Below are 18,889 nucleotides of genomic sequence, written 5' to 3'. Positions count from 1 at the left end.
ACTCATGTCAACATTTTGAAAAAACAAGCCAACAATTTTTTTTTCGTGATACTTCGAAAAATTCGTTTACATTTTTTTCTTCTCTTAAAAATATTTTCCACGCAATTTAAAAAGAAAATCTTGACAAAATTTCACTGCAACATTAATTTTCGTTCAAGATTTTTTCTTGGCAACATTTTTTTCGTTCAACATTTTTTCCGTTCAACAACGAGCGCCACCTATGAACTGCTAATTGAACTCGCGCGCAAGGACGAGGTTAAGCTTGGGTACTTCATACTCATAGCAGGTCGGGAATTCTGATCGTTCGTTCGTTCGTATGTTGAAAATTTAAATTGTTTGTCATGTTTGTAGGGGTTTAACTTATGTAATTTAATGACGGTAAAAATCTGACACTGACACATTCATGACGAGTGACAACCACGTGCGTAAGATATTCGTGTAAAGAAACATGCCAGAAGTACCCCGTAGCTAAACCTCGTCTCGAGGGGATATAGTTCAATTAGTTGTTCACAGGTGGCGCTCGTTGTTGGACGAAAAAATTGTTGACGAAAAAAAATGTTGCAAGAAAAAAATCTTGAACGAAAATAAATGTTGCCGTAAAATTTTGTCAACATTTAAAAAAAAATGTTGCGGGAAAATATTTTCAAGAGAAGAAAAAAAATTAAATATTTTTTTCACGAAATAATGAATTTTTAAAAGTTTTTTTATGAAGAAAAAAAGTTTAACCCCAAAATAATTTTTTTCTAACGAATTTTTCTAAATGTCAAAAAAATTTTTGGCTTGTTTTCTCAAAATGTTGGATCTTTTTTTTATATAATGGTTATATTTTGTACAGGGTTGAAATAATTCCGCTAATGTTGGCTTGTTTTCTGAAAATGTTGGATCGTTTTTAAAATGTTGCTAATATTTTGTACAGGGTTGAAATAGTTCCGCTTTGGCGTGCCATACATACCATCAGATGATACAGCACGTGGCTGGTGGCCCAGTGACACCTACAGCAGGGGGTTCATAATTATAATTACAAATGTATATAAAACATTTTTGTCAAGTAAATAAGAGTAGTCTGCAGTCTGCATTTGTCACGTGGTGACCGCTCGATCAAGTGTTGATGACGTCAAATGGCTTGCCATACATGTCCAATTATTAGGACTTTTCATGGGAGGACAACTTAAAATTAATCCAGCCAAACATCCCTTAATAAATGACACTGCTAGATGTCAAGCGCCAAGTACCCTGTTTCATCATCCATCTAGCCAAAGAGCCCTTCAAATGACAGAGCTGGATACCAAGCGCCACATAGCAGGAAGTATCCATCAAGCCAAAGAGCCTGTTACATCATCCTTCCAGCCAAAGATCCCTTTAACTGACACAGGTGGATGACAAGCGCCACCTAGCGGGAAGTACCCTGTTATGTCAAGCGCCACCTAGCGAGTACCTTGTTACATCATCCATCCAGCCAAAGATCCCTTTAACTGACACAAGTGGATGACAAGCGCCACATAGCAGGAAGTTATATCCAGGTTTCCAGGTTTCCAACTTTCCAGGTTTCCAACTTTCCAACTTTCCGGAAAGTACAGGCAACCGTCACAACCTAAACAGACAAGGAAGAACAGGATAGTGAATGTCTCTCCAGGAATTGCAATTCACTTTATTCCCAAAAAGATGTGGCTGTGTCTCTAGAAACAATCAAACATAATCCTTACCACCTGGTCCAAAGTTATGTTGCGACTGTCTCACACATGTCCAGCAACTCAACAGGTAAAGACAAATGGGACGCGCCCGTCATGCTGTAAACAGTCAGAAATATTTCAAGATCGATTTATGATGTGACTAATAGTGGCATACACAGTCTCGAATTTTTGTAATTAGTTACTATTGTTCCCCGGGAGGTTATTTTGAATCTATTCATGTCACCCAGTTCGGTATCATTGTTCTTTGCATCGGGTTGACTTTGGTGAGAATTAGTTTGGCTTAAGACAAGTGTCTTGTGGAAAAAACACACCACTAAATTCTTCAGACAACGGACAAATTCAGGAGATCGCTAAAGACTCATCACAGAGCAGAGCGACTGCTTATGCACGATAAATTCATGAACACAGATTGAGTATTGTGCTTTGTGACGGCGATTGTTGCCTCATTACAATGAACGGTAAACATCAAGTATGATGGAAAGTTATACAGTGCGTATCAAAAAAAAGGTAATCCGAGATCAGAGAGTTGATATGCCAAGGTTACTGATTTTGACAACCTTCATTTGGGTTACCATTTGACAGGAGCCCATCACATTTCTATCATCACTTCTGTTACACATTGACCGATTACAGTGTTATTGAAAAATGATCCGATCAATTGCACTTTTTACAAGTCGTGCCCCCCCCCTGCCCCCAGCATAAAGAATGAATGTGGCCATTAGACCGTTCTTCCTACTTGTAGAGCAGTGTGTGCGGGCGACTCTTAACTTCAGTTTTGTCAGTGCTCTACGGCTCCTAAATTTCACGCTGGTCCACCTTCCGAAGACACGCCGACCTTTCCACACTTTCCCACCATAATTTAACCCTACTACATCTCAATGTCCTATGTGTTGGAGAAAACACCAGATTTTATGTTTGCCTTTGGAATAGCTATGTAAAAAAGCAATTAATTGGCTCTTGCGTCATATGTTCGCGAACCTCGCTGTTTGGAAACGCTGAAACACAGATTGGCACATTTTCTGTTTTCCCCTCATGGTTTTTCTTCTAGTTGTCTTTTGTATGGAAACATTTAAATATGGGGGACAATCACAGGAATGATGTTTCACTGGCTTAAACATTCACTTTCGGGAACTTTGATCCTCGAAAGTTCATATTTTGCTAAAAGAAAAAGTGGAAAGTAAGGTGTATGTAACCCTTGCAAGTTTATTGTTGGTCAAATAAAAAAGAAACCCTGTTTTGATTGAGGGACGAATGTATTTTTAGCTCAAAAGAAACATTTCTATAGACACACATTAAAGGATTACCTGACATCAGGAAGTTGTGGTCATTCAGTGTTGTTCGTATAAGTCTTATTATGTTGAATGATCCAAAAAAGAAATTAGTAGTTTGGTGTGATAATCCGATGTGGTATATTGCGAGATAATCACCGACAAATAAGGGTCTTTGACAGTAATGGCTAAATGATAATGTGATTGACAGCTATTTTGCCGTTTTGTTGCCTAATGCACCAACCGAGCAGCAAATATCATGAACCATTTATTGATACTGCGGTTTTATTTACATATGTATAAAAAGGTGATGGCATCCGGTGGTTTTAAGATTTTGTCTGTTCAGAGGCTGCAGTAATGACAGACTGACGTTTTTACCGTTAATTTCTGAAGCACAGCGCTACTAATATAAAACGCGCTACTAATACAAAACGCTATGTCGACGCACCAGGCTATCTCCGCTTTTACTTGCGAAAGTGAGGCGCGGAAAAAAAGTGTACAATACACTGACGCGAGGAATCGCTCTGATACGAACTTGGCTAAACTCGATTCACACTGATAGCGACCGTCAACGGTGTCATATGGACGCACTCGTACCATGCATTGCAGATCGGGTAAAATCCTAAAATAATTTTTTTTTTATAACACACTTAATGAGGTTAATGTTTATTTCTTAATGCTTATTTGGAATCATAAAAGGCCAACGCGTTAAATAAACGCATCGATTGTCATCAACATAATTATGATAGGGGAAGAGCCTGCCCGGGAAGGACACTCAATAAATGAATTGCCTCTGGTTCGCATAGATGACTTTTTACAAAAGATAGGCAACGGCATATCTTATCCGCCTCCTAAGTTTCATTGTGGAACTGACAACTATCATAAATATTGAGCACGCTGGTCATAATGGTCGGACTTATCGCGCCCCCTGCAAACCAACATGTAAATAACCGTTTAATAGATTATACTGTCGAAAGGTATCGAAAAACTGACGAAAGGTCTCGGAATTCAAGAACTCGAGACTTTACGAGAGGCATCGCCACTGAGCGTGTAATCCGATTAGGCGTCCCTGTACTTTACGAGTGATTTACGAGAGATTTCGTGAACGATGCAGATTTCGAGAGTTTTCCGAGAGAAAAACGAGAGTTGGTGGTCGTATTGTGAAAAGCCGAAGTGTTTGTTTTGAAATGTTAATAATGTTAGCCAACATAACAGCATTTCTTTATTATCCCTGTTATTATACAATATAATCATGTTATGTTGTAATCGATTTATGCAGTTTTAGATATGAGAGACTCATTCATACATGTCATAATTGTATACTCTACGCATGTGATAAGTTTAATAATTGTATGTGAAGTACGTTGCCAGTAATTCAAGAATTAAATATGTCATTAAATTGGAGTACATGTTATGACATCATATCATAACATTACCTAGCAGTCCAATTTAATGAGCATTGCCGAATCTTTAACTTTGACCGCTCATAACGTTTTCAATTTTTGAGATATTTTCATGAAATAAAAAGCATTTAATTAACCCTAATGTTTTTGGTCGTTTTAAATGAAGAATAAAATCCCATTGAATATTTGCATTAGGCTAAATACCCTTTAATGTGTACAACTTATACCCAGCCAATCACAAACTCATATCAGCGTGCATCAGCGTGTTGATGACAATTCACATAAGTTGGCATAAGTTCAGCTATGCGTCACATTGTGACAGCCCTGAAAGTGAATAACTTTTTCCTTTCCTAGGACAGGCCAACACGACAAGCTGGAAGCCTGTCTGATACTCGGCAAGTATGGACAATCAATTCTCCAGAGTGGCCATTTTCTCTTTCATTCACCTGTGAGATAAATCAGTTGCAACAGAAAAGCATATGCTTCCTTCATACATTTTGAGGACTATTTGAAGGGTTTTGGAATAATTCTAAATATCACTTAATACGAACATTTCTTTCGTACATGTCTCAAGGGATAATATAATGTTTAAAGACGATCACCATAGTACAACAAAGAAAGATATGAAGGCGATGATAGACAGACAAAGGGAGTGTTTCTCAAAGGAAAACAACGATCTGCCGAAATATAGAAGGAAAGAAATCATTTTGGACTACTGTTAGAAATATAAAGACAATCACCAGAGTTCCATAAACCTTATTTAAAGAAGCAAAATCTACAACTTAGGCCGAACACAACACTTATCGGTAAATCTCCGAGAAACACCGCTAGAACAGGAGCACAAGCACCAATGTACACGTACATCTTGAACGGTTCGATTTGGACCCTATAAATGTATTACTAACAGATGTTTTAAGTGGCAGTGTGGTTGGAAATGTCATGTTTATGTATTTTGCCTTTATTTCTTTAGAAACCAATTTAAAATGTAATTTCCTATAACATATCGAGAGGGCATTTGAAAACATGCTCATCTCACTCATTTGCACCTGTAAGTAATACATTTATAAGGTCTAAATTTAACCGTTCAAGATCTACGTGTAAAGACATTAACACAAACTCTAACCCCTCTATCTCTAAGTCACCCACCACTGGAAAAACTTAAGAATTGGGTTTCTAAGGTCAGGTAGGCGTACTTTTTCCCACAACACATTCAAATCATTTGTGGCCAGTTTTGTTAAATAAAAGTCGCTCAGCTCCCGGACTATATAACGTTTTAATTCACGACGTTGATTTCATGCTCATCATGCAGTGCATGTCAGTGTTGATGTATCAATTGTTTTGGTAGAGACATGTTATTGGGAATGTCTGAAAGCTGGAGCGCTTAATTGGTTGCTAACAAGAAAATACGCATTTTACTGCTGATGCCGACTTATGTGTAAACTGAACTTGGGATGTGCGTCAGCCGTGTGTTGAAATGCTGTCCAGTGATAGTTGATGCGTTTTTCGCTCACTTCGGCATGATTCAATATAATTCGATATATTTCAAAAGCGCAATGGTTAACCCCCTTTTTTAAAATTATTTTGGCAGGTAGCTTTAGGAACTGTGTTTCACGGGAGCGGTCATTGTAAGAATTATCCAGGAAGAAACGTAGAATTGTTCCTTGATTGGCAAAAATTGGCAAACATTCCACATGTGGTGGCAAATATGAGCTAGGAACCAATGCGACGTTTATGATTTATTCAAAAAATAAAACACCGGATTTAACATCCTGCAAAAACAGAGGAATCATGTGTTTCCAGTGAGATAGAACAGGAATGGGTTGTCCTTATGCAAATACCTTGGAAACGCATTTTGACATAGACTATACGCCCTGTTAACGGACGCGTCAACATCGCACACTTTCGGGAAAACCTCTCTAAGATGTGTAACGATACCCACATTATTGTAACAAAGGACTACAATGAAAATGACGCAAAATGGGGGAGGTATTTTAACAGACATGGCACATAGAGTCTGGATTGGACGAGATTATTCCTCATTTGATTAAGATATTTTTATTGCATGGGCGTATCACTCTCCTAGGTCATGTGATATTTGTTTGATACATTTTTGCACATTAATCGTCAAACTCGAGTCTAAATAGAAGACACCTGACTAACCTCATAACTTAAAAGGGTCATCCTCACCTTCTCATTAAAGTGAAAGAATGATGGGGTTATAAGCTCTGCATTCTTGGCACATTCTAGAATATCCGAACATTCATCGAACTCTGCTTCCTCTGATGAACAAACCTGGACAATATGAAATACACTTCTGAGACCAGCAAGCGCAAACTCGATCCAGAGTTTTGTATATGAACAGCAGTTCACATTGTTAAAGGAATATTCCCAAGATTAAATTGGATGACCCAGTCTCAAATGCTGATTTATTGAGGAGAATAGACAAGAGAGGATAAAATCCAAGTTCTGATGAGAAAGTAGCCTGCGATGGACTCTTATCTGGCCGCTGGCAAAAGTTAGAGTCACTTGACAAATAACTTCAAATTACACATAAACGTAGTGGCACGTAATAAATTGCAACTGGGGTGAGGAATACTCTCTAGAGAATAAACCTCCAAGTGCAGTGCGAAATCAGATTAAATCGGAAGTTCGAAATCAGATTCTCAATGAAAGAGTGGTTCATGTGATGCAGTCAGTAAGCCGGCCACGAGCCGTTGTCAGGCAAATTCTCCAACCACAATGACGTCATTTTGGCTAATTAGCATTATATTTGGCGGCACTATTGTTAAGATTGGTCGGTTCGGAAAATGCTTGTTTTCTTATTTTTTCCTGCAAACAACCACTCAAAGCCAAACAGAGTTGTCCTCTAAAGAGAACAGTTCTAAAATTCTGAAAGTGCCGGGCCAGGTTGCCTAATCGAAATAGGCAGGTGAGGTAATCAGTGAAATGGGCACGAGGTCATTTTGTATTTGGTGGATAATCCCCCCTTGATAAAGGTGTGTCATTTATAATTGATCATGAGAGTGGTCTATCTTACATGTAATCATTTTATGCTAGGTAACCATTGAAATGTGATGTTGGTTGGAACAGTGACAGAACATTCCTTTCTACTGTATTGCTGGAACTGTTCAGATCTATCAGTACAGTTGAACAGTTCTAGGCCTGAACAGTTCTGGAACTATTCCAATCCACAAGCAACCCAATGGCTTGGGAGGAATGATCAAAGGACGTTCGAAGGGATATGGAATTATGAAGCAGCCATTGTCGACTTCGGCACTGTCTCACGTGGATCGGAGTCCTTCTTTGAGAGATTGATGCCCTCAGTCCGCACGCAAACAGCTGAAAGATGCCCGACACCGTTTTGATCGTTGGGATATGACACCATATCGCCTGCGTCGGGATATGGTTGATGGGCATCTGATTATTCCACTATAAATGACCCAAACTTAATCATCCCAAACAAAAAACTAGAGCAGCAAATACAATTTTCACGTCGGATGACTGCACAGCCCATGGCAGTTTGCCAAATTGGAGACAGATTCAACCAAAATTGTTGTTTAAATGATACCTTTCTCACAGACCAGAAGCACCGCCTATCCTTTACTCATGAAACTAGTAAAACTATTTGGATATTTTTTTTAATTTAACTATTCTCATCCCCGACAACAATATGTGGTCTGAGTTGTCAACAAATCGCGAACACATCATACAGACTTGCAAAAAATAAGGGGATTGGATCAAAGAGAAAGAGAAAGCAGGGCGTCTTAGAGAGAGAGGGGAACCTGGATGTGTATTAGCTATCATGTCAAGGTCTTCAGCCACGTTCTTCAGAAAGTCAGAAATCAGAAAGATGAGCTCATTTTACAGTGAGATAGACAGCTTGTTTTATTTTGTCTTCAGAAACGTACGTCTGCCTTCAGAGTGAGGTGAATTAACCCTCTTACCGAGAATGACTTTGTGTATGGTATAACCTAGCGTCCTCAGTGGGAATAACTGTGGGAATTAATGTTCGCTGTTACAATTGTCTTCATGCAGATGACAGTAATCATAATATCAAATCACAGTTGAGCACTAACTGCTTTAAGTTGCGCTATATCAAATTTGGAATGTTACCTCTGTATTTTTTAAATAGCCATAATATATCTTCGCTTTCACTTGACTTTTGGGCACCAATACCGTTACAACTAACCTAGTTTCCTTTTAAAAGGAGTATATACTACGCCTGATATCCTAAGTATGCATTATAAGTATGCTTTACGCCGTGAAATTGTCTTTAAGACTGTACTAACAACCTTAATTGGTGATTAAAGGAAACCTAAAGCGAAATGCATATAGAAATGGGGAGTTTTGAACGGCCCAGTTAAAACCTCGGCGGGAATAAGCGGGATACATGTTAGCAGTTTCGAGTTCCCCTCATATGATTATGTAGCCAATGAGCTGCATGAAAAGTAATCACCAATTTAGTTCATTTTACCACATTCACCTAGTCTAAATAAAGAATTGTGCCACGACTGGATCTATTTAACTCACAATTTGGAATAATCAGTTAATACCAAATCTTCCGAAGTCACCAACTCGATATTTGTCTTGACACTCCAGCTCTGCAATATATCTTCTTACGACGCCAGGACATCGTTTTAACATTGTCAATTGGCCGGAGTAGAGTGATGACCCCAGGCTACACCGTGAACCGAAAGCTACACAGCTTTCTCTAATGCTGATTGGACCGCAGCATTATTATCTCGAAAAGGTAGCTACTGAGCCGATTATGCAACAGCAAATGGTTAAGAAAAGTGCCAAGAAGCTGCAACAAAAATAATCTGAAAACTCACTCTGAGAGCCTGTCGATGATGTCTTTCGCGCATGGCAATGAAGGCGATCATGATTGCTGTGACAAGCAATAGAAATAGTGCCACTGCCACTATTTGCCAAAAAGGTTTAGCCATAATGGGCTGAGGTGGACAGGGAGTTACCGGCCGGGATACTGGAAACAACAATAAGTCATTAACAATTTAAGACATCAATATCATTGAAGCTGATATGCATGAATATAAACCCCAGCGGCTCTGTGAGAAAACACAATCACCCGTTCACCATTATTTGAACGACCGTCTGCCATGTTTCAAACACCCTCAGTTAATTATGATATGCCAACATCAGTCCTCAGTGGCGCTACTGTATTCACTATATTGTGTGCACCTGGAGCTTCAAAAAGAGTGTCACATCATACATGTACCAAAATGAGACTTGCGCCCTCGCGCGATCATTTCTTGAATCAAAAAACTTCCTCATCCGAAAGGCTGCAATAATACTCGTGTTTTTTATGCCACTGAAGGACGATGCTTAGTACTTTCTCATTGTGTATCTTACTTGTATTCCTATTGCAGATGTTCTAAAAGGACAATTATTTAAAGGCCACTTTATTTGGGCAAATGGTAAGAATACTGTCCTCTTTTCTATCGGATACGCGGCCTATAAGCCATGGGACCTTGTTGTCAGGTAATTCAGAATTGCACGCATTTGTTTGTTTATTTTCTCACTGATTGAAATCGACATCTAAATGGGGTGGGTTCGATTCGGGAGCAAACAAGAATGGCTCCGACATGATGAAAACGTACAAGCAGGATCGAATGGTGTACTTTTTGATGTAATGTGTACCATTTCAGCTTGTTTTAATTGCCAGACGAGTTTACAATATTGGCAAAGTCTTTCCATAAGATACATATTCGAGAAATAAGTAGGACACCATTATGAGGCGCCATGTGGGAATTAAATTATTTGACGAAATTATTTGAAATAAGCAAATTATATCGAAATAAATGAGTGAACGAAGTCAAGATTATTTCCCAACCATAAATTTGCTTATTCCAATTGTATTCAAACCATTTACTGTTCCTATCGATATTGTTTCAAACAATGAATTTGCTCTCTTTTGATTATATTCATCCAATCAAACAACGTAACTTTATTGTTTTCAAATAATACATTTTCTGAATATCCGTGGTTTCAAATAATCAAACTGTCTCGAAATGATGGTTTGTTAAATAATCAAAATTAAAAAAGTCATGGTTTCTCAAACCAGGAAATAGTCCATTGCATTGGATGATAAACAATCACGCACAAAATCATTATTTCCAAACCATCACTTTAACAAACTGATTGTTTCAAATCATGAAAGTATGCACGAAATTATTTGTATACAATCTAATTGTACTCATCTAATGTTGATTATTTGCATCCCAGCAACGTTTTTTCAAACCATGAAAACGCGAACTCTGATTGTTTCCATCCAATCAAGGGCGACATGATATTCATGTACAAGATAGCGCATGGGTTGATAAGAACGCAAATGGAGATCCCTTACCACCAGAATCGCAACTTGACAGGCCACCCTCTGAAGTTGGAAGTTAACAGGTACAATACCAATCTGAGGGAGAACTGTTTTACAAGTGGGATCGTACACGAATGGAATGCTCTTCCGGCTGATGTGGTGATGGCACCTTCTGTAAATGTCTTTAAAAACAGGCTTGATAAACTATGGGGCAAATCAAAGGATATGTACGAATTTTAGTGGCTGGTACATGATATATATATGCCGGATCATTGAAGGACAAGTAAGATATGTTGATGAAAATCAGATACCAGAAAAAGAGAGTTAGGATGCGAATTGCTATATATAGAACGACTAAAGAAGAAATGAAGGTCACTGACAATCTGTAAATAGTGTAAAAAGTTAAAAATTTTTTGTTTCTTCCCACTGTGTTAAACCCGCATGCGTATAAAATGAAGAAGTGCAGAAGTTACGTATGAAGGAGGCAAAGACCCTTCATGGGCCAAGATGCCGCTATGACGGTAACGGTAACGGTAACGGTAATCACTTCCAAAAGCCATTGTTTGCATCCAAGCAAAACTACGTTCATGGTATGCGCACATGGTTTGCGCAGTAGACGGGTTTTATTAAGTTCAAATTCAAACCCGTCTACTGCGCAAACCATGTGCGCATACCATGAACGTAGTTTTGCTTGGATGGAAACATTGACTTTTGGAAGTGATTGGATGGAAACAATCAGAGTTCGCGTTTTCATGGTTTGAAAAAACGTTGCTGGGATGCAAATAATCAACATTAGATGAGTCCAATTAGATTGTACACAAATGATTTCGTGCATACTTTCATGATTTGAAGCGATCAGTTTGTTAAAGTGACGGTTTGGAAATAATGATTTTGTGCGTGATTGTTTATCATCCAATGCAATGGACTATTTCCTGGTTTGAGAAACCATGACTTTTTTTAATTTTGATTATTTAACAAACCATCATTTCGAGACAGTTCGATTATTTGAAACAACGTATATTCAGAAAATGTATTATTTGAAAACAATAAAGTTGCGTTGTTTGCTTGGATGAATATAATCAAAAGAGAGCAAATACATTGTTTGAAACAATATCGATAGGAACAGTAAATGGTTTGAATACAATTGGAATAAGCAAATTTATGGTTTGGAAATAATCTTGACTTCGTTCACTCATTTATTTCGATATAATTTGCTTATTTCAAATAATTTCGTCAAATAATTTAATTCCCTTATGGGGCCTCATACACCATGTGATGATTAACATGGTGGAATTTCAAATAAGGGAACTCTTGCATCTCAGATCAGGATGGTAACTGTTTGACACCTGGGTGATCAATTCGATTTTAAGTTGCTGTGCACTGGTTACGGCAATTAATGAGTTTAAGATATTGATCTTGCCAAGTAACTACCGATATTTTTCTTAACACAGAAATAGCTAGATAGAAATTACCAATTTCTTGTTAGAAAAATTATTGTCAATTATGTTCTTGCTAAGTTATAGCAAATTGATATCTAACCGATAATAACTTAAGTGAAATTGTTTTCTTATGATTTATTGCTACGAAAAAAATTCCGACAAGACTTTTCTTATAAGATTCTTGCGATTTCAATCTTATCAATATCTATCTTAGTAATAATTAGTAATATATAACGAATTTAATAAGTAATTTGATTACAATAATAATCAATAATGTTCAAGTCCCTGGCTAAACGGTTTCTCGATTGTTTTATGACTTGTTGGAGAATCTACCGACCTTGTCCGAGTTTTCTTTTAAACCACGGATTTCGAGAAACCTAATTAAAATCCCAATGTTGAATGGGGAAATGAGGTTATGAGGCCTGAACCAAACACCAAGAGTGAGCTAGCTTCTCTTTGTTCACCATTTGCATGTCACGCCTGGGTGTATCGGTGTTAGCCCGCCTTATGACCAGAATCATTCAATAACAGAATGACTCTGCCATGATCAAGACCTAATATAGAGAGTTTAATCGCATTGCTTGGGATGCCGAGGGAACAGCGGGCGGCGGAATTAAAAAACAACAAAATGACGACAGCATAAACATTTTTGCTTAGTACTGCCAGAGTCTTTCAAATATTATAAATACTCTGGTACTGCCAAACCGGTGGTGTAAACCTCATCAACAAATTTTGCATATCTAATCTTTATGCATGCAAACCGCATAGACTTTATTGAAGCTTCTATTTCTAAGAATGATATATAAATATTGCACAACAACCCATAGAATAGTCAACCTTATTTGTCCGGTAAATACATTATTTCCCGAGGCTTTACCCGTTTTAATAAGTACGGCGCATTATAATTTAAGTCGAGACGGTACCTGGGCGGCAAGCCACATAACGCGTCATCGATGACGTCATCAGTAAAATAATACCATATAATAATAGATTTATCGCATGGCACGTGACGGCGAATGACGCGACGTGATTGGCCCACATAATGAGGTATGATAAAGCGACATATGCTTTCTGTGTATTTATGATTCTTGCCCCTGGCGAGGAGAAATTGAGTTGATTTACGTTTAAGGAATTGAACCCGAGGCGGAGGACCTTGGTTGAGTTACCAAGACACTCTCGGGTGGAGCTAAAATACAGTCCAAACCCGAGCCGACAGGCGAGGGTTTGGACGAAATTTTAGCTCCACCCGAGAGTGTCTTGGTAACTCAACCAAGGTCCGAAGCCGAGGGTTCAATTTCTATTCTAAAATACCTCAAACTTAAAAAGATAGGCCACGAAAATAACTTGAATATGTGCGAATTTGGCAAATTCCATCCATCGCCGGCCCGGCCGGAGCGCCGGTAGCGCCATTGTTTACATTATGTTACGGCAACGTTACAGAAAATGAGACATGTACATTTTGTACAGCGCGCATAGGAAGTCCGCATCGGCTCGCTCAAGTGATGCTAAAATCCGTGCAAATGGGCTATTTGGAGCGTTTTTCTCTGCAAATATGTGTAGTGCTCATTAAAAAACTTAGGGTGGTTGATGCTTCCTTGACTGATTTGTGTTTGAAGCAGTGTTTTGAGAGCCTCAAACTTCTGAAGTGAGCTGAAATTCCATTGACGTGACGTGTGCATGGTTCCACATTTTAGTGCAACCCGAGGGAACTTTGGTAGAGCATCTTGGTTGCGTGTCCAAAACACTCCGCTCTCAGAACGAGGCTTATGCATTTTCCATTTAAAAGTTGACTTTACGGTACCAAGGTATTTTAGAATTAACCTTCAAATAGCTATTTGATCCGGCAAGCGAAACTAAAAAAGGTCTAAAATTTTGAAACGTTTTCTTGGCTAATAAAGCTTTCATGATACTTTCAGGATACCTCACCTATTAAACAATGATTTCTTTCTTAGAAGTGGTCTGAACATTGAACATGTTGAACATGGCATTTAAAAAAAATAGTGGTAGGGAACCAGTATAGGAAAACTTTTATTCTGTTTCTGAAATTAAGTTATTTTCATTTTTAGACATGATTATTATTTCAACTGGCCTGCAGAACCGAAATAAACATTGCGGGAGGTCTCAAAAAATAAACAACGCTATATGATAACGCAAACAATTGTAAGATGCTTACCATCATTATTGACAGCCATTGCCTCTGAAACATTTGGCTCTCCAACGACGTTTTCTGCCGTACACGAAATGTTATATTCTGTTCTCTCCTTATCAGTGTCTGTGCTCCTTACTAACACTGTGCTCATAGTCTGTTTCTGGCCGTCCTTGGCCCCAGAGCAGTCTAACTCTTTGACCGTCGGTATGCCGTTAAAGAGTTGCTGGAAAATACGTATGGTAATGGTAAAGCTAAAGGTCTATTTCATCTTAATCTCTTACACTACTGTGGAACCTCCCTTTAGCGGACACCGCTATAATGAAGGATACCCTCTCTATTTAAAATGCTGCACTGGTAGCAAAAGGTCGTTTCCTTTTAAATGTACAGCACTTTTTTCCAGATAATCAGTGTAACTCTCTCAATTAGTGACAGCATTTCCTAGTGCCAAGGGTCCTTATAAAGAAGTATTTTGTTATGATTTTATTATTGAACAAGAGTCATTTAAAAACTGCACAGTAGCTTTATTGCTTGAGGAACCACTGTCACCGACTTCATCTGGAAAGGGAAATATAGGCAACAGCTAGGCAGGCATGATAAAGTTACACAAGGTCACTATTTCACATCTCACATTATGTCGCAATGATTCACGCTTGCACGAGGAATATACTTAGTGCTGAATTCGAAATGATCACCCAGGGCTCTTACAGTGTATAGCAGTCCCCTGAAGATGGCCAATTTAGCCCCTCTCTTGCCAATAGTCCCCCTAGCAGTCTCCTCAAACCAATTATCAATAAATCGTTTCAATTGGTGTAGACCTTCTAAAATCAAGACATCGTCCTCTGATATTGCTCTACTTACGTCATTTACAAGCCATGAAATCTTGGGTGCTGGAAATGCACAGTTTGTTGTGCAGGTAAAGATCTCATACAGGCGCTGGGGCTCCGCAGCATAGCTTTTGACGACTTTTTCTAGTGTCACATCTGTTACCGGAACTGGAAATTGACAAGAGAAAATCAGCCTACAAAGTGGAAGCACATGGTTCTCATGAACACTGAGGGCGAAATAGTGTTTCCGAATATTTTTGTCTGTAATTTTAGCAAGAATTTAAACAAAGAGTTTGAATTAAAAAAGTTATATGATAAAAAATCCATGCAAACTTATTTCTGTCATAAATCAAAGTACGATTAGAAAAAAACTGAAAAAAATTGCGCAGCCTGAGTCTGGTGCATTAGGTCACGAGATTTCGTATTAAGTATGTATTTGTATTTATATGAGCCGCACTGTACAGTGTACTGTAGCTGACTTGGCTACCGCTACTTCAACAACCGGGGATATAGATGCTTCAATCATGGTACATTTTTGTAAACCTTAATTTAAATCACGACTTGAGCACCTTCACTAGTTTCAGTGTCATAAGCGCCGAAAGAACCACTCTTGCATCCTATTCATTTGCAATCAACTTTATTTCTAATTCGTGAGTTCTTAGATTAGGGTGCTCGTATGCCTTATGTTTGTGTAGCTCCTGATTATAACTTACCCAAAACTTGTAAATCCACAATGTCCATAGGGTTAGTATACATACACCGATATTCCCCATTATCGGCCCATTGGACATCCATTATTGTCATATTATAATACCTAAAAGGGTATCTGGCATCTGAACATGACATGGCATATTTATCCTTTGCAAAAGAAGAACAATCGTCGGTTCTTGTTTGGAATTTTGGCGGGGTTTGCCAGTTTACTGGCACTATTTTATCACGGTCGTATTTCAGTTTGCACCACAGCCTCACGTTCTGTCCTTGCTTCACTTCAACTGGTCCTGGCTGTACTGTGATATCATTCTGGTAATTAGCACCGGTCAATGCTGAAAAGAAAACGACGATTTACTCTTTGGATCTAAGGCATCAAGTGGTGAATGTTGACTGGTCCTGGCTGTACTGGAATAAACACCGGTCAATAATGTAAAAGAAGTAATGAAGATTTACTATCTAGATCCGGACCTATCAATTAGACGCGAGTATGCTTTTAACTGTCAAGTCCACATTTGGAGAGGTATTGAAAAAAGCAATTTGCTTTGGCAAGTCTTTTAGGCATACTATCACGACCATAGGGGATTCCCGAAATGACTGAAGCAGTGTATCTAACACCGATCTCTACCCCGCCATCTATACCCGGTATTAGGGAGTAAAGCTCCCGAGACGCCAACGTGATCGCCTATCCCATTGTTCGAGCTCTTGATCACGATGTGGAACAATGGGACAGGCGTTTGCGTTTGTGAAAGTCACAAATAATATGTGGGCTTACTTGAGGCTAGGGTTCATCTATGACACTTCAAGTGTGCGCTTCCAACAAGAATTTCTCTAACATATTATTCACAAAAGGGTATCTATTTATTTCAATGTATGTTTTAGTTCCAACCTTTACCTTCCCATTTGCAAAAAAGAAATATCAATTTTGACCAATTAGAATTGAGTTAATTAGCTTTTAATAAAAGGTCATAATTTGAGATATGAACAATCCTACAGACTTCACGATGCGACATATCCGTTTCAGATTTGGACTCACACATCGAGGCATGGTGCGTGTAGGTGCTAACGATCCGTTTTTTTCTAAAAATACATTTAATTGGTATAAACAAAGTAATTCCCGAAAAGGCCTTGGTTTACAAAATTCTAAATATTGCCTATTGCCTTCCAAATACTTTAAAAATTGATCGTTTGGATATCGATTGTGTATATCAAGGGTATCCCTTTTGCAGATGTTCTAAAAGAGCAATTAATAAAAGGCCACTTCATTTGGGCAAATGGTAAGAATAAGGTCCCATTCTTTAAGCAATGGGACCTTGTTGTCAGGTAATTTAGAATTGGACGTATTTGTATGTTTATTGACTCACTGATTGAAATCGACATCTTATTGGGACGGATTCGATTTCGGTGCAAAAATGCATGACTCCGCAGACGAGATGAAAACGTACCAACAGGATTGAATGGTGTACCTCTTGATGTAATTTGTACCATTTTCAGCTTTTTTTAATTGCCAGACGAGTTTACAATTCTACCAATACGTCTATTCATAAGATACATAGTCGAGAAATAAGTATGACACCATGTGATGCTCAACATGGTGGAATTTCAAATAAGGGAACTTTTGCATCTCAGATCAGGGTTGTAACACCAGCGGTGATCAATACAATTTTAAGTTGCTGTGCACTGCGTACGGCAACAAATGCATTTAAGATATTTATCTTACCAAGTAATTACTGAGATTTTTCTTAATGAAGAAATAGTAAGATGGAAATTACCAATTTCTTGTTAGGAAAATTATTTTCAATAATAATCTTAATAAATTATAGCAAATTTTAATTTGCTATAATTTATTAAGATATCGTACCAATAATTTATACCTTCAGTGAAATTTTGTTCTTATAATTTCTTGCTAAGAAAAAAAATCCAACAATATTTTTCTCATAAGATTCTTCTAATTTCAATCTTATCGATATTTATCTTAGTAATATATAATGAATTTAATAAGTGTTTTGATTACAATATAATCAGTAAGATTCAGGTCCTCGGCTAAACGGTTTCTCTGTTGTTTTATGACTTGTTGGAGAATCTTCCGACCTTGTCCGAGTTTTCTTTTAAACCACGGATTTCGATAAACCTCATTAAAATCTCAATGTTGAATGGGGAAATGAGGATAAGTGGTCTGAAATAAACAACCAGGCTGAGGCTAGCTTCTCTCCGCTCAACCTTTGCGTGTCACGCCTGCGTTTTTGACCAGAATCGCTCAGTAAAAGAAGTACGCTGCCGTGATCAATGCTTATATAAATTTAGACAGTTTAATCGCATTGCACGGGATGCCGAGGGAAAAGATTGAGCGGGCGGCGGAATTTAAAAAAAACCAAAATGACAAAAGCATGAACATTTTTGCTTAGTACTGCCAGAGGCTTTCTGGGACTGCAAAACCGGTGGTGTAAACCTCATCAACAAAAAAATTATATCTAACCGTTATGCATGCAAACCACATAATATGTATTATAGGCTTTATTTCAAGCTTCTATCTGTTGGAATGATACATAAATATTTCACGTCAATCATAGAATAGTCAAAATTATTTGTCAGGTAAAAACATTATTTTATCATGCCTCATACTCAGTCTTAACTCTCAGTGGACTGGTTCTTGCAGTTCATTTTGAGCACGGCACTCGTCAGAGATGATTTTGTTGATCTTGGTTGGCTTGGCAACATGAAATTGAACACAGGCGCGCAATTCGCAAAGAAAGGGTTTTTTCGTGATCACCTAATCCGCTGGACTTCTAAAACGACTTATGATTATATCAGCGATATCGGTTTGATCAGCAAACATTCTTCTTGTGAGGGATGACCTCGAATCGGAAACTAGGGGGAATTACGCGCTGTCTCCTGAGTTAAAGTTGCTTGCGACTCTTCGGTTTGACCGTTTTTACGCTTGCGGGTCATTCCAACAGGTTACTGGTGATACTGTCCACATTCTTCAACCAACCATGAGTCGGGTATAAATTGCGGAGGTAACAACCTCACTGAACCAAATTTCGGAAGCAAGATAACACTCCTCAATTATCCGTTT

The 18,889-nt window shown here is 38.2% G+C and overlaps 1 protein-coding gene across 1 annotated transcript in view; it reads right to left on the bottom strand.

Annotated features, from left to right (window-relative positions):
- The window catches only part of LOC135502528 (neural cell adhesion molecule 1-A-like), a 148,480-nt gene that overhangs the window by 49,301 nt on the left and 80,290 nt on the right, over positions 1-18,889 (bottom strand). Inside the window, exons 5-8 of the mRNA XM_064795457.1 lie at positions 15,819-16,148; positions 15,140-15,273; positions 14,306-14,504; positions 9,195-9,346 (exon numbers count right to left, since the gene is read on the bottom strand). Of these exons, the coding sequence (XP_064651527.1) occupies positions 9,195-9,346; positions 14,306-14,504; positions 15,140-15,273; positions 15,819-16,148 (815 nt within the window). The remainder of the gene's footprint in view (positions 1-9,194; positions 9,347-14,305; positions 14,505-15,139; positions 15,274-15,818; positions 16,149-18,889) is intronic.

The sequence above is a fragment of the Lineus longissimus genome, chromosome 18, assembly GCF_910592395.1.
Source record: "Lineus longissimus chromosome 18, tnLinLong1.2, whole genome shotgun sequence".
In the NCBI taxonomy this organism is placed as follows: Eukaryota; Metazoa; Nemertea; class Pilidiophora; order Heteronemertea; family Lineidae; genus Lineus; species Lineus longissimus.
The sequence above is the reverse complement of the archived record's forward strand: the minus strand, read 5'-3'. Positions and strand labels throughout refer to the sequence as shown.